Source organism: Anomalospiza imberbis, chromosome 1 (assembly GCF_031753505.1).
Source record: "Anomalospiza imberbis isolate Cuckoo-Finch-1a 21T00152 chromosome 1, ASM3175350v1, whole genome shotgun sequence".
In the NCBI taxonomy this organism is placed as follows: domain Eukaryota; kingdom Metazoa; phylum Chordata; class Aves; order Passeriformes; family Viduidae; genus Anomalospiza; species Anomalospiza imberbis.
Genome location: NC_089681.1, coordinates 11996471 through 12012400, shown reverse-complemented (window position 1 = coordinate 12012400; position 15930 = coordinate 11996471). Strand labels below are relative to the sequence as shown.

General features: G+C 39.6%; 1 protein-coding gene across 6 annotated transcripts in view; it reads left to right on the top strand.

Annotated features, from left to right (window-relative positions):
- The window catches only part of FER1L6 (fer-1 like family member 6), a 77206-nt gene that overhangs the window by 39015 nt on the left and 22261 nt on the right, over positions 1-15930 (top strand). For 5 of the 6 annotated variants that reach the window (XM_068181653.1, XM_068181645.1, XM_068181671.1 and 2 more), the window contains 12 exons: positions 1918-2038; positions 3323-3423; positions 4092-4182; positions 4958-5077; positions 6138-6290; positions 7572-7758; positions 8308-8432; positions 10380-10514; positions 11055-11204; positions 13698-13808; positions 14428-14589; positions 15564-15747. In XM_068181653.1, the coding sequence (XP_068037754.1) occupies positions 1918-2038; positions 3323-3423; positions 4092-4182; positions 4958-5077; positions 6138-6290; positions 7572-7758; positions 8308-8432; positions 10380-10514; positions 11055-11204; positions 13698-13808; positions 14428-14589; positions 15564-15747 (1640 nt within the window). The remainder of the gene's footprint in view (positions 1-1917; positions 2039-3322; positions 3424-4091; positions 4183-4957; positions 5078-6137; positions 6291-7571; positions 7759-8307; positions 8433-10379; positions 10515-11054; positions 11205-13697; positions 13809-14427; positions 14590-15563; positions 15748-15930) is intronic. The other variant, XM_068181660.1, reaches the window with a different exon arrangement.

The window sequence follows — 15930 nt, the reverse complement described above, 5'->3', positions numbered from 1 at the left end:
TCAAATCAGCTATTTGCTTCTTGACTTGCTCCAGTATTAATAAAGTTTTTTCTCATTAAAGATCCCTTTTCCTCAAATTTATGTAGAATGCTGCATCTTTTATTCCCTCTTGTGCTATTTAAAACAGCTTGGTCAGCCACAGATACCAATTAATGAGTTTTTCACTGTCTTCTCATAATGATGTCTTGGTGGTCTCACCACTGGATATTTTTAGTATTAATAAGTACTTAATGGGATATCATTTTAAATTCATAAATGAGCAATGGAAAACAAAAAGAAGAGAATATTTTGGAGATTAAAACCATCAACTAATCAAAGGAACAGACAGAACAATAAGACTTCTAAAGCAGACACCATGAAACTCCCAGGAGTTTTCCAAATTTATGTCAAAACTTAAATTAAGAATAAGCTAAAACTGAAAAAGCAATTCCTCAAAATTGTAGTAGTGGGAATAATAGACATGAATTTTCAGTTTTCCATTTGAATTTTTTCATGGCTATATACTCTTCTTAGTAAATCCAGTGAAAAGGTTCATAAGCTCTATGAAATTAAGGTTAAAAAGTTCAGGCCCTGGGAGATCGTTGAATTGATTTTGTCTGTTCTGAAAGCTCCAGAATTAATGACACCCAAGGTCTGTGTAGCTCTGCTGTGCACCAAATTCAATGGGTAATCCTCACCTTGTTATAGGTTATTGAGGAGAAAGTAAATGGAAAATTCTCTCTCTTTTGATATCACATAGGGCAGGAAAATGAAGTTATAGAGAAGATATTAATCTTTTTAAATGGAAAAAATTCACACATAAACCTCTTTGGGATGTGTGGAAGTTTGGAGTCATTGATATGACACTCTAGAGCAAAAAGTGATTTGGTTTCCATGGTCTTGGCTTGGTGATCTAACACATGTGGCCAGTTCTATCTGAAATCACTGAGGCTATCTGAAGCCATTCGAGCCAAGGTCAGAGGACCATGAAGTGGTTTGCAAATGTTCATACACATTAAAAAGGTCTCCACTGTCCCACCATTGGTACAAAAAATGAGGAGACCTCTATTGCTAAATCCAGCGTGGCTGAGCAATGGAAGTTTCATAAGGCTCTAGTATTTGTATAAAGGAGGTCAGCGTGCTTATTGGGTACATGGACTTGGCATGGTACCTACTGCAGATCTAATCAGAACATCAGCTTTGTGTACTGCAGATCTGTACTGCAGATCTAATCAGAACATCAGCTTTGTGGCAGGTCTGCAGAGACTGGTTATGCTGGCCTCCTGCTCATTTTTTTTCAGTCAAGTCACTTCTGCAGCTGAATAAAAAAGGAAAGTAGAGTTACAAAAGTAAATATGACAACTTGAACTTAAGATCAAAAGTGTGAGAAGAGAGAGCAGTGGATGCATTTTATCACTGAGTTATTATGAGTTTGGTATTACTTTTACCAAGCAGGCCTTGCAGATCAGTTTCTGACATGGAATGTCAGTCTCCACAAACCCTGAAAAAGAGCATCGTGTGAAAGGAATGTGGTGTTGAGACTCTGTCATGGCTCTCCCACTGTGCAGTTTGTGGAACCATTGCTTTTGAAGATGTGACCAGATATTAATCTTTGCTCCTTTTTCCCTTGTAGTTTCCTACCATTAATAGTATTTCAGAGCTTCACTGCATACCTTTTTGTTTGGCTTTTCTCCCACCCTGGAAAGCACTGAAATTAGATCCATTGACTTAAAATTGTTTCTCTTCAAGGATCTCACTGGTAGCACAATTGATGTTTGTGCTTGCCCTTCCCAGGATTTACTTGTTAGCACGTGAGAGCACATCCTGTTGTGCCTAGAGTTTCTATGCTGTGAGAGCACCAAACAACTTTTCTTTGCTCTGCCACCCCTTGACCTGCTCTGTCATCTTCACGATCTGCTCCCTACCTTGTTCCCACAGGAACTACCAGTACCTGCCATATGATGAGAAGAAGCCCTGTATCTGTGTAAAGAGCTGCTGGGGCAACCAGACCTTTCGGCTGTACTCTTCCAACACTCTTGAGAAAATGGCAGATCACCTGGTAAGTGGCAACCATCCCCCCAGGCTCATTTATTCAGCAAAATATGGCAGTGAGAGGCCACACTTCCCAAATCAGACCTTCAAAATTTCTCCCAGCTGCATTTCTTGTTGCTCATTTCGTGAGAAAGCAGTTGATATATTTTTATTTCCTCCAAAATGCTTTGAACTCTTAGAGCTGCTCAAGTATTCCTGACTACAACAATTATTTTTGGCCATAGGTCTGCTTTCTTTCCTCAGCAATGTTTTATTCTTTGTAAAAACATTCAAACAATTAAATTATGAGAAACAGAGTAATTTTGTCTCCTATGGCTCTTCCTCTAATATCTTCTTGCCTTATATTTATACTGGGCACTCCTAAAAGGACAATATTTTCTCTTCGTTTTCCTAAAACATTTACAGAGACAGAAAGGCATATCATCTCATGGGCAGTCACTCTCATGTCCTAGTCACAGTGTTTTCCCACAATGATGTTTTATTTCTAGCTTTGTTTAAAGTTGACTATCAACAGTCTCAAGAAAATAGGTTTTGGGTTTTTTTTGGGGTTTTTTAAAGTGACTCCTAATGTTGAATATTTTAATGTGGGGCACTCAGATTAAGAGTCTGATTCATCCCACATTTATCCATATATTTCTCATGAGCAACAACACTGAAGTCACACTCATGCAAGGTTGTATCAGGAGAAGACAATGACTTATAACTAAACATTTTGAACTCAGGTATCTGAATATTAAACATCTGAATATATGTATGTGGAGAGATAATGTTTGTCGGTGCACCCCAACACCCACAGGCCTTTCTGAAAATCCAGATATTTATTTTAGTTTTTAAGAACAGACTCCATTCCTCATGGATAACAGTAGGTTTTGTGATGGACCTTACATATGGATTCAAGTGATCGCTGAATTTTAAGATGTTAATTCCAGCAACTTGCTAAAGTTAAGCAGCAAGATTAGAAACAGAACCAAGAAGAACTATTTTTTTATTCTACCTAGCAGAAAATGTTTCCAAATTATTGATCTTCCTCAAAGAGCTAAGAACACAAAGTTGCTCCAAGCAGTAATACCTTGGACAAGTAATTGGAAAGATTGGGAAAAGGTCAAAATATTATCATGCTGCTGGAGTCTTTTCTCTGTGCACTTCAAGCATAGTGATATATCAAAGGTTCTTTCTGTCAGGCCACAAAATCGCCTCCCTCATTCTTGCTAGTCATAAATAGCACTGTAACACCGACAGAATGACGAAGTGTCCTCCTGTGCATAGTGGCTTTCTTGTGTGTTTTTCATAGGAAGAATCATTAGAGCAAGTAAAGGACTTGATCAAGGTTTCAGAGACTGCAGCTGAGGAGAAAATGAAGAAGACCCTAAATGGTTTTATCAATCAAAGCAGGTAATAACCTTTACTAGATGCAAACAGAAAATTGAATTTAATGTTGGCTACAAATTCATGGCTAGACAAGGAAACTGATGATAATTTAAAAAAAGTACAGTATACTTACTGAGCTATGTATTTTGTTTTTTTTTTTTCAATGTAAAAGCAAAGACCTTCCCAAATTGCAGTTTCTATGTAGACAGAGAAAATATTTATTGTTATTTTCAATATGCAGTATTGGCAATAGATAACTGCCAATAATTGTCATATTATTTTGGCTTTCAGAACTCTAAGAATACATTGTATAGATGATAAGTAGGATTTAATAAAGTGTGTGATAGATACACTGTAAAAAAACCCAACCATTATTAATATAAAAACAAAGGATGCCACATATTGGTATAGATCCAGTGGGCTCTGTATCAAATTACATGATTGGGCTCAAACTAGATATAAGCCCTTATTTCTAGATCGTATTGATCCATTTCTGGGAAGTGTGGTGCTGAGGTTTTGGACTTTATTCCTTTAATCTTGTAGGTACACTATATTTTAGAGATTTTCAGCACCTTTGTCTTCTGGTTCATGTACTGCAGCAGACACAGAACAGTCCAATGTATTTTAGCACATTAGTATCCTCACATCAAAAAAATAACAGATTTTAAAACCCTGTTATTCCTGTGTCCTAGGGCATTCATGGTCATTGCTGAAAAGAAGCCCAAAGGGTTGAACTGCACTGCTTTGGACAAAAAGAGGCTCATGCTCTTCAAACAAGAGCTGGTATGTGCTGTACTTTTCCTATAAGCATTGATGAAATTATGATGACTGAAAGCACACTGCTTTGTTTTTTTTCCTATTTTATTTTCTATTTAGTTGCACCATATGGGGAGGCTTTGAAATTCATATGAATATAGTATACATGAGCATTTATTTTAATAAATCCCACTGTGCTTAATAAAGAGTTGTCAGCTACACTAAAATGAATCAAAAGATGTTGTTTTTTAATACCAATAAGTCATTATAATAATGAGATTTTTTTTTTTGTCCATGCATCTTAACATGGAATGATGCTGAGTTCAGTGGAAAAGCACCAAATTTACACTGCTGTCAGGCATCTCACTACTATGGTGGTGCTGAACTTCAAGACTAGTAAAGTCTGGCCTTTGTAAGGACCTTAGGAGGAGGACCTTACTTCCAGGGAATAAGTGAGAAGAAACCAAACTGGATGGAGGTCATCTGAACATTTATTACCTTTTTTTACTGCTTGTAGCACAAAAGATTGTGCCTTCTGTCTGGATCAAGGCCTGGTAATTCCAGGTGACAATCACATGTTTTTTGGGACTTCCATACATGCAGTATACAAAGACAAAATGGGGTGCATTCAATTTTTATGTTGTCCAGCTCCAAAGAGCTGATCAGTTTCTGTTGGGACAAAGAAACATTGAACATAGTGTCTCCCATCTTCTCTTTTCAAATTGAATCAAAGACTGTTTCTCTTCCAATTCAAACTACTTGATAACAGACAGAAAGTATGTATTGTATTTCCTCACTGCAGGAAGCAATGTCCAGTGATGCCAAGGGAATCGTTCAGCAGCAGAAAAAGAAGATGCCAGTGGATGAAATGATTCGTGAGACTCAGAGCTTTATAGATAAAATTCGATTCTTAGCCGATGAGGTAATCCACACAAAATTCAGAAAAAATTAAAATCTAGGACTTGGCTTTGATTTTCATAATCCCATGTGAATAATAACTTCTGGCTTGGTTATCCAAAGAGTTCTCCTTCAGATATCTAGACCTTATTCACTTTTGCATTAAATGAAGCTGTTATCAAACCAGGGTAGGAAGTGCTGGGCTTTGTGGTATGGAGAGGATGCACCACAGATATATTTTTTAAATAAGGTCATCCCATATCTGGTGGCTTGGAGAAGCCAGCTTTCTGATATGAACTCATGTCTCCACCTGTATGGACACCTGTATGTATCTGGACTGATATGAGCTCGGGGTGCCTTTATCATTTAGCCTGAGAATAACAGAAAAAATGATATATTTGGTTGGGCCAAAATCCAGCCACTGGAAAGCTGTGCCTCTGAGAGCTGCCTGTGCTAGCAAACCAAAGAGGGCCATGGCTATTCTCTGGATCAGAGAGCAAGTGGCACAGTGGTATGGCACAAATTCTCTTCCTTCCTAGAACAGAGTGACCCTGCTTACAGCTCCTTCAGGGAGCAGCCCCTTGGCTGGTCTTTTCTTCAAACCACACTGAAGCTTTGTTTGGGGAACATTGTCTGGGACAGGGCAAGGCAGTCTTACTGAGCATTGTCACAAGCAGAAAAGATGATCATATGCCAGTGTTTGAGCTTGGTTCTGGTCCTTTTTGGTTTGCTGGTATAGATGAAATTGGTGGTATTTCCATGGTAGTTACTTACGTGGTCTGTAGTTAAGTTAATTCCTGGGACAGAGCCATACCCAGATTCCTAATTTTCTTTAATTTCTCCTGAAATTACTTATGAAGTAATCCTTAATCACTCTACAAAGTTCTTTACCTTCAGCTGTAATTATAAATTCAGATATGGACTGCAAAGCATGAAGTAACAGCCTCGTTTAGTTCAGAGGCATATCTGCCACTCCACAGGAGCCATGAGGGCATCGGCTCTTATTAAGAGAATTTCAACAAAAATATGATGGTGGTGGCTCACAGAAAGAATTCAGTTTTCATTCAATATGCTTCATTTAACAGCCACAGAATACAGTGCCCGATGTGTTCATCTGGATGATCAGCAACAACAAAAGAGTTGCATATTCAAGAGTCCCAGCAAAAAGCATACTCTACTCCCCAGCAAAAGAGCAGAGAGGCAAGGACTGTGGGAAGATTAAAACTCATTTCCTGAAAGTAAGTCTGTGGCACACTGCAAACACAGATAATGCCTGGGGAGCATTTGGTATTCCGATTTCTTCCAGGGATAGTATTTTACATATTAATCTTCGTAAAGTAAAAATATGTACAGATTTGTATCCACCATTTATTAATATTTGCTTATTACATTTATGCATGTCATTCTTTAATCACTCTATCATTGCCAGGCTTTTTATGTATGAGTAATTAATTTCCTACTTGTTATGGCAAGTATAGAACATTGTTTATTGATGGCTGTACACTAAACAAATAGAAAAGGTACAGCCTCTTTGCTGACCAAAACATCAGCAGCACACAAAAGTCTGTGAGAAGACTGGTGAGAGATGAGCACTCAGCAACTCAGTGAGGAAACCTAGGTATTCAGGGGTAATACAGGAATTATTTATACTTCCTATTTAAAACATGCTTAAGTTTGTACAATATATGTCCGAAGTACTGTTGTGGGATTATTCATGATAAAGGAAAGCCCTAGTGGATGTACACCTCCAAAGGCAGTGTGACCAGTAGTGCCTACAGTGGAATATTGCACAATGTAATTATTACTGTGACCATCAGGAAAAACCCAAATGCTCCAGACAACAGTAACTTCATAAGTTTTTAGTGGGTTTTCACCTTGGACTTCTGGGAATACTCCCATAAAGCAGAGCTAAAGAGCAGATAAAAACATCTAAGTTCCTGAGATACTTGCCACAGGTACTTGCTAAGCAAAGTACTATTTGCCTGCATGAAATAAAATATTCTGCAGTTAACTACCCAGCTCCTTCAGTATCAAGAATTACCTTAGGAAGAGACAATACTAAACTCTGAACTTAGCAGATCTAGATGAAGTGGGAAGGAAGAAAAAGGGAATAATAGGTCAAAACTAGTAATATTTATAGTGGAAATGTTTTCTGACCTGCCCAATGGAGTAATATTTTTAATAATACATGGGACTAACTGCTGGATACCAGCAAAACTGCATAAAATGGAAAGTGGGCTGAAGTCTGGGCAAAGAAGGGCATAAAATAGCACTTATATGCGTGCAGCTGTAAGATAGTCTGCACAAACCTGTGCATATCAGGCATTAAACTACTAATTCCTTCCCTAAGAATCACAGAAGTTTCTTGTGCTAAATGAGTTTCAGAGCCGCTCACTGTGAAGAAATGCCATTTATCAGAATATCAGCTCAGAGAACGCTTCATTTTACTCTGGTTTGGTAAGACTCAGCACCCGGCCACCTCTCTTGAGCTTGTTGGTAACATTGGATTTTTTCTTCAGCTCCCAGGCAAACGCCCTCTGGGCTGGACTGGGCAGGCAAAGGTGGACATCTACCTATGGCTTGGACCCAGCAGCTATGCCCACAGTGCCATGGAGAATTTGCCTGTAGGATATGAGATTGAATTACCATCTAACACCAGCTCAGGGCACAGTGTGCTGCCCTCACCTGCTTGCCTGCTGTATAAAAGTAAGGCACTCTTCTCCCTATTAACAATTAAGAGAAATGGCCCCAAAAGCTCTAGTTCACTGTGGCACAACCCCTATATAAAGTAACTGTTCTAAGATGATAATGGCTTTGCTTCTTCTCATCAGAAAAGGCTGGCTTCATTGCCAAGTCATCAGTTCTGCCACTGACACTTTGTAGATGTCAGGGAAAGAAGGAACTTGTTCACTTGCAATTTCTGTTCCCTGTCCCATGAATCTCTCTCCTTGTAGAGGAAGCATTCCTCAGTTCTCCTGATGATGCATAGAACACCTAGTAGATAAAAGAGTGATGGGAGATAAAAACTGACATTTAATAGCCCTGCAGTAGACACCTACATAATTGATTTTAAGTGAATTCAGATTTCTTGCACAACTTCTGAGTGTCTCAGGTTCTTCTTAAGTGAGACAGCACTAGCAACAGCTCCCCTTGTCAGATCCTGGCTGGAGAGCAGCTGGTGACTCTTCCCCTCCTGCCCGTGTGCTGCTCTGTTTCCATGGAGCTGATGTTGCTGTTTTCTCTGCCATGATGCAGCCCTGCACCTCTTCCAGCTGAGAGCCCACATGTACCAGGCCAGGGGGCTCATTGCCGCTGACAGCACTGGACTTTCTGATCCTTTTGCAAAAGTTACCTTCACATCACGCTGCCAGACCACAAAGGTAAATTCCAAAGCCTTCTTTTGGTGACTGACAACTATTTTTTCCCTTTTTTTTTTTTTTTTAATTTTATTTTTGTTTTTTTAAACAATTAAGGTATGAAAAGGGTAAATCTTGCTTTTGCAAGGAGGTACCTAGCAGGAAAAGTTAGATGCTGCTGTTAAAGAGCAGATCTTGAAAGGCCATTGCAAACAGGCAAAAGTTTACATGTTACTCACTACTCTAATAAGAGGTGCAGCAGTACTAGTTTATTTTAGCTCAGATATCACATTCTCTGGGACTACTGGGGCTTTGTAATAAGTGTACCTTTCTTCACAATTTTATTTCTGTGTTTTGGACTGTTGTCATTGCTAGGTATAAATGTGGGGGTAAGGATGAACCCTCACGGTTCTCTTTTCCTCTAGCCTGTGCATTCAGTCATTGAGCGGAGTGAAGACCTTTCTGTGGCCTCTGTAGCCATGCGAGCCAGCACTGCCCTTTGTGATGGAATGTGGCAGAGCACATTGGGGGTTTTAGAGCATTAAAATGGAAATCAGCTGAAAACAGAGAGGAGGGAGACTGAAAGGCTGCTAAAATATGCCCAGTAGGGAATGGTCTCCGTCTCCCTTAGGAAACTCCAGCGATCAAATGGGCTCCTGTGGGGCCTCTAGAGAGAAGTGGAAACTTTTAAAGAGTTTCAGCAAGAAGGGTTGAAGTACAGCCTGGGCAAGTGAGCAGGAGGATGGTCCCTCACAGAACATGGAGACTTACTTTCAAAGGTCCTGAGCCCTTTACAGCTACCCTGGAGTTTAAATTGGGCAGGAATTCTGACAGTCATGCCACAAACAGAATTTACTGAGCCAAATGGGGTCTTGCTTCACGTCAAATAGAGTCTTGCATCAGAAAAAATATTTATCCAGCCCCTCCCCACTAAAACTTCACAGAAGACTGTTTCAATTTAATTAATTCTAATATTCCTCTGACATTTTATTCTGTTACAAAGCAAGTTCTGTTGCATGTGCCAAAGGGAGCAAAAATAAAAGCCTTTCTTTAAATTGTAAATGCCTGCTTGTGCTACTTCTGCCTCAGGGTTTTTAATTGATTTTTTCCTGTAATGTGATTTTAATTTCTAATAGAAGATGGTGAATGAATCCAATTAAATTAGTGTCTAGATGCACCAGATTCTGGAAAGTAGAATTTGGCCCAGGAAAAAATAGGTGTTTATAGGCACAGAAGTGTTACGTTTATTCACTGCCTGAATAAAATATTGCAGCCGATAACTTGCATGTTTTCATAAGTGTCAGTTAAGAGCCAATAAATGGTAAAGAACCTTATTCCCATTCAAAAGAACGATAGCAGGTTATGAGTAATTTTGCAGTTGGCACGATTTTCCTCTTTAACTGTTATCTTTTTAAAATATATTTTCTGCCTAGTCAGTTAAATCATTGTCTATGAGGAAATGCTATAAGCCTCCACCTAATTAAAATTACAACAAATTAAAAACTTCTGATTTCTTATGAGTGATTCACAAAAATATCTTCTTTCTTTTTCATAAAGTGTTAAGTGTCATTACACAGAACTAAAAATAAGATTAAAAAAATGTGCCCTGGAGAAGTGAAAATGGGCCTCAGTTGGGGAAAAAGCTTTATTTTAATAGCACTTGGCATGTGCCTGCTTTCCTAAACCAACAGCTTTCCTCTAACTTTAATACTGAAGTTTGTCTACACGGTTTTCATGTATTGATTTGCTTTTAGGGATTTGTGAGGCAAACAGGGAAATGGAGAAATTGGAGGTGCCAGCCTCACAGCAAAAGATTTGTAATCTCCTGGCTGGGAGGACCTGCTGAAAAATGTGTTGTCTCAGACATGGCATTGTTCAGGCTGTGGACAAGGAGGTCTCCAGCAGATGAACATGCCCTGTTGAAGGGCACCCAACCAAACAGCTCATTAAACATTTCCTCTCTTCCATTAGATCATTTCTCAGACCTTATCCCCCACCTGGAACCAGACACTGCTTTTCAACAGCGTTGTGCTTCATGGTGACAAAGAGGAGATCGCCCAGTTCCCACCGGAGATTGTCATCGAGCTGTATGATGATGATGCAGTGGTAAAGTCAATGTTCTTCTCACTAAAAATCTGGGCTTTTACATCCTACTGCAAGCATGAAAGCAAAGCTGTGTCACTGAATAGCCTTTAAATGAATCACCTACTGAACAGAGCTCAGCTCTACTGTGGTTTGTAGTTTAACAGCTGGGAACAGCCCTGAGATTCACTACATGGCCTTGCAAAAATGTGGCCTTTTATTTTCCCCAAGTGAATCTGCTTCCAGAGACCAGCTTACAGAAACCAGAAGCATCTTGCCCTCAGGTCCCTTGAACACTTCTGTAAATATTGTATCTAAGTCTGGGTCAAAACCATGCAGACTCTGATGCAGTCTCACTGACAAAATATAGACCTCAGAAATTTTGGTTACACTGAAGAGCTAATAAGTACTCAGCTCTTCCTCTTCATAGCTGCCTTGCATCTTACCTTGCACTTTCCTTCAGAAGATTTTTTTTTTCCTAAATACTAAGCTCTGCATCATCTCAGCTCCTATAACCATTGTGAAATCCAAATGCATTTGACCCCTGTATTGTCCTTTATTTAGGGTAAGGCAGAATATATTGGGTCTACAGTGGCTGCCCCTGTGGTGAGACTTGCTCATCAAAACTATGAACCACCAAAACTTTGTTACCACCCAGTGCACTGTGGAAGTCTTTCAGGAGGAGACCTTCTTGCCACATTTGAGCTTCTGGAGGTAAATTACACTTTCTCGACAATTACACTTGTACACCCTGGGGCTCACAAAAGCTGCCATGGCATCAGGGTCCATGACCATCTTGAATTAATAGGAACTGTGAGCCATTGGGTCTCATAGTTCCCATGCAACTCCTGTCACCCCTTCCACCTTATCAGGGGCCACTGCCCACACACACCCACCACTGCCAGCCTCCTTTGCCTGTCACTTGCCCTGCCCTAAACTCTGCTCTGGCCTGAGAAACTGTGAAAATCCCATTGCCATTGCAATGACCCGCTGTTTGGAGTAGCACATGGCCCTGACTACCAGCCTTGAAGCTCCCAATACTGCTTTCACTCTTAGGGAAATGAAATGGTGAATAATAAGGATTGGATTAGGGAGGCTGAGTTTTTAGATACCCCTACTATATTAAAAGAAACACTACATGGTTTCCAGCTGCAAGACAAAATGAAAATTCAGTCCTGGTAGATGCAGGACTGGGGTCTGTCATGCTGGAATTTCAGGCAATTTCACTGAAATTTGCAGAGCCACCAGTTAAAGGTAACATCCATCTGCTGAAAACTTACAACAGTTAATTCTGAAATCTGAAATGGGAAAAAGGTGGAATGTCATAACATGTTTTACAGATAAAACAGGCTTTTAATCATGATAGCTACTTATGTCTTTGGTGAAAACCAGAAATAGATCACCATGTGGAATATTTCCTCATTATGGTGGCATCACAGGAGAGAGTGGTGCAGAAAGGATCCTCTTGCTTTCTAAACTCCTTCTCAGAGAGGAGCCTGAGTGTGGCTGGGTCCAATCTTAGTCCCAGACTGTCAATGGTTTAAGTCTAAGGAATTACAGAGGTGTGAGTGAACCTTTCTGTGATTTCGCTTTTTGGTAAACAGAAGAGTTATATATTATATTTTGTTTAACTCTCTTTTGGGATAAAGAAGCAACACCATTTAGGGTATATATTCAAATATACTCCTAAGAATTCTCTAGAAAGTTGACAACTTCATTTCATGAAAGGAAATGAAATCTTGCAATTTCAGTCAGTGAGTACCCATTTGGCAAAGTTTGGTCCATTTTCTTGTACATCATGTCAATGTCATCCCATTCCATTTTGCTGTTTGCACTTTTTATCAGAATTTTCTCTTTTTTTTTTTTTTTTTTTTTGTTTTGTTTTGTTTTGTTTTGTTTTGTTTTGTTTTTTGTTTCCTAAGCATTTAATTTCATTAATTTCTTCTCCTCTCTCTTTGTTTCACTTTGTTCCCTCATTTCAGGATTTCAGTGAGTATGATTTTGGCCTCTTTTGATTATTTTCAGTGCACCTTGTTTCATCCCAATCCATTTTGTTGTGTTCACTCCTTTTCCAAATTTCCTTTTTTTCAACTGCATTTTGTTTTATTCTATCTCCTTTCCAGAAGGTTTGTTACAGTTTGTTCTCTGATTTCAAGATTTAATTTTCTTTTGTGAAATGAAACTGCCTGGCCTCAAAGCACTCCAAGAGCTGGTATACTCTTGGCTTTTTCCAACATCAGGAGATTCGTCATGGTGTTCTGTGTGAGGAAGGAAAAAAAACCCTCTCTCATCATTGATTTATTCTCATTCTGAACCCATAACTTTTCCTATGACATAGCATTCTTGATAACTCTGATCTGCAGGTACTGTATGGTTCAGCTGAAGAGTGTTGTGAAGAAGTGAATGCTCCTTTCTCCTTTCAAAATGAATGCTGTGTCTTGCTGAAGGAATAAAATTAATCTTACAATGAAGCATCCTGGCATTCAGAGAAAGAGTAAACTAAAAAAATACAGAGTAATGGATACTGAGAGTCTTGCTTTTGCTCAGAATGAGCTCAGGGTTTATTGATTTTTTTTAATCAAAAAAGCAAAATCCCTTTGTAAACCTTCTTGCAGGTATTTCACTCTACTGTCATTTGAGTAGTAGATAATTTTCCACCTCTTGTTCTCTGCAGTTATTAAATTAATTGCTTTGGATTTTTACTGATAAAATGTAGATCACACGTGCAGGTGAATTATTGCTGGTAATTATGTGAATTATTGCTGGTAATTATGTGAATACTCAGCTCTGCTGCAGGTGCAGTTCTCAGTATTATATTTTCCACCATCTCTTCCTCCACCATAGAGGAGGAATTACCATGCTTAGAATTACCATGCTTTCCATTTTTAGTACATAGAATTACCATGCTTCAGTACATGCATGTCTTTCGGGCAAACTATGTCCTACTAGGTAAAAGGAGCCCTTTTTTCAGAAAGGCACATAAACCCAATCTATTGAATACTATTTTTGCCATATGTTTTAGCATCACAGCATGAGAGAGAGCATTTCAAGTCACTTTCCTTTCACAGCACAACAGTTCTGCTCTGCAGCTTGTCTTATAAAATTGATTGAATTGGTGTGTTCTATGTGCCATTATCAACAGATACTTCCAATACTGGTTTTATTCATCCAAAAAACAGCCTGAGTTACAACTGCTTCATTTTTCAGATTCCTGAGTCAGATCCAGACAGACTTCCCCCACTGGATCCACCAGATATTGGCCAGATTTACCCAGTCCCAGCTAACATACGGCCTGTTTTAAGCAAATACAGAGTGGAGGTGAGATACTTTGACTATTTCCCTTTCCTAACCTCATCTCCTTTTATTCTCTTGTTGAACTATAACAGTAACTGATGATTTTACAATCTTGATCAATATTATTCACATGCAAATAGCATATAAGGGCATGCAAGGCTGTACTTCCACTGAGGGGAACAGTGGAGCTGTGTCTCAGTCCTGACCTGCTGGGAAGGGACTTCCCTTGTGGCAGAGCATGGCTGGTGGATCCACACTCTGTGCAACCAAGGAAGTGTCCACAGGAGATGGAGAGCTTCCCCTTGCAAATGACATCACTGGAGCTGAAGTTTGGCATCAGCTATCTATCTCACAGGCTTTTTCTGGGTCCTTGACTTCAGCTAAACAATGCCTTCTGCCTGTGTACAAATGTCTACACCTTCCCTGCCCTTCTCTCTTGTACAGTGTGTGTCCAAAGTAGCCGTATATTAGAAATCTGGGAAAACTGGCAGCTTTTCCTATTACTGCAATGCCTGATGCTGCCCAGCCCCACTGGTCACTGCCACTCATTCTGCAGCCTTCACACCACCTGCTTGCTAGCCCATTTGGCCATGCCAAGCCAGGGTTTCTGCAGGCTAACAGTGTTTCTCTCTGCACACCACAGGTCCTGTTCTGGGGGGTTCGAGAGCTGAAGAAAGTCCAGCTCCTCTCGGTAGATCGGCCCCAGGTTCTCATCGAGTGTGCAGGGAAAGGAGTCAAATCCTCTGTCATACAGAGCTACAAGAAAAATCCCAATTTCACTGGCCTTGCAGACTGGTTTGAAGTGGTGTGTACAGCCTGCTACCCCTTGCCTGTCTGTTCTCTGGTCAGACAAGGTGTTAATTATCATTATCTTCCTTTCTTGTCAAATAATTTCTTCTGTGTCTTGATTAAATATTAAGGGATGTCAGTTCTTGTGCAAATGCTACTGATTTGAAAATGCTTTAAAGACTTCTACTACAATCATATGATAAAAGAAGATGATTTTCATGTTAAGTCCCAAGTAGATAAGAAAATATGTTGCAATCAGATTTTTACTGATAGATTGGAGCATGTGGGCAGCTAACAGAAATATATTTAGTATTTTTCCTCCTCCTTTCCAGTTTTGCTGGGTAGTGTTCAGTTTCCTTTGTTTTCTTTCTGTTCTTGCAACTTTCCTCTGTGTGTTATTGAGCTATTAAGGGGATTGATCATTTCTGGCTTTTGAGGTCAGGACCTTCTTACATTGTCACACCTGCTTTTATGAACTGCAAAGTAATGTATCACCTGTTGGTTGGGTTATAAGAGCTGGCACTTTCAGAATCAGTCACCAGCAGAATAAAACTGTAAGTCTGTTCAATTTGCTCTTGAGAAAAGTATATCAAAACAATAACGGGTACTGAAGTACAGTTTCTACAGTATTTCTAGCTCTTGATGTACTGTCCTAAGAGCTGTTTTCCTCTTGGTAGTTCATCCTACAAGGTGGTTACCCAAGGTCCCCATCTCGTTGTTGGGCAAACTGAGGCAGATAGGGCAGATAGCAGCACTGTCTGTACAGTCCACTCTGTATTTTAAAGAACAAAGCTTTCTCCAGATTTTGCAGAAAACCAAAATCCTGTTGCCTATGCTGAATGCATTTTGCATTATGAATATGTTCATTGCTAAGGAGGAGAAGGGAAGGTGGGAAGAGCAGAAGCCTTATTGCTGTACATGAGAAATATTCTATACATGTCCTATGTTCTCTAGCAATTCTCTCATGCTGCTGTCTGCCCCCTGTACTAGGAGCTGCCTGAAAATGAACTCTTGCATCCACCACTAAGCATCTGTGTGGTTGACTGGAGAGCTTTTGGGAGGAGTACTCTTGTTGGAACACATACCATCAACTGTCTTAAGCAATTCCTATGTAAAACCCCATTAGGTCCTCAAGCTGCTCCTAACAGAGAAGACATTGCAGAAACTGAGGAAGGTAAGTGTTCAATTCTGACCCCAAAAAAAAGGACAAAGGGTCTTCTTAGAGGTTTACACTTAGAAGTGTGCTTTATTGTGTTGAGCATAGGATCACACCCTTAATCACATAATTATTTGATGATCATCAAATGCTATGACAGTATTTCTGCAAAATCTTACCTAACTTGCAAAGTTTCAATCT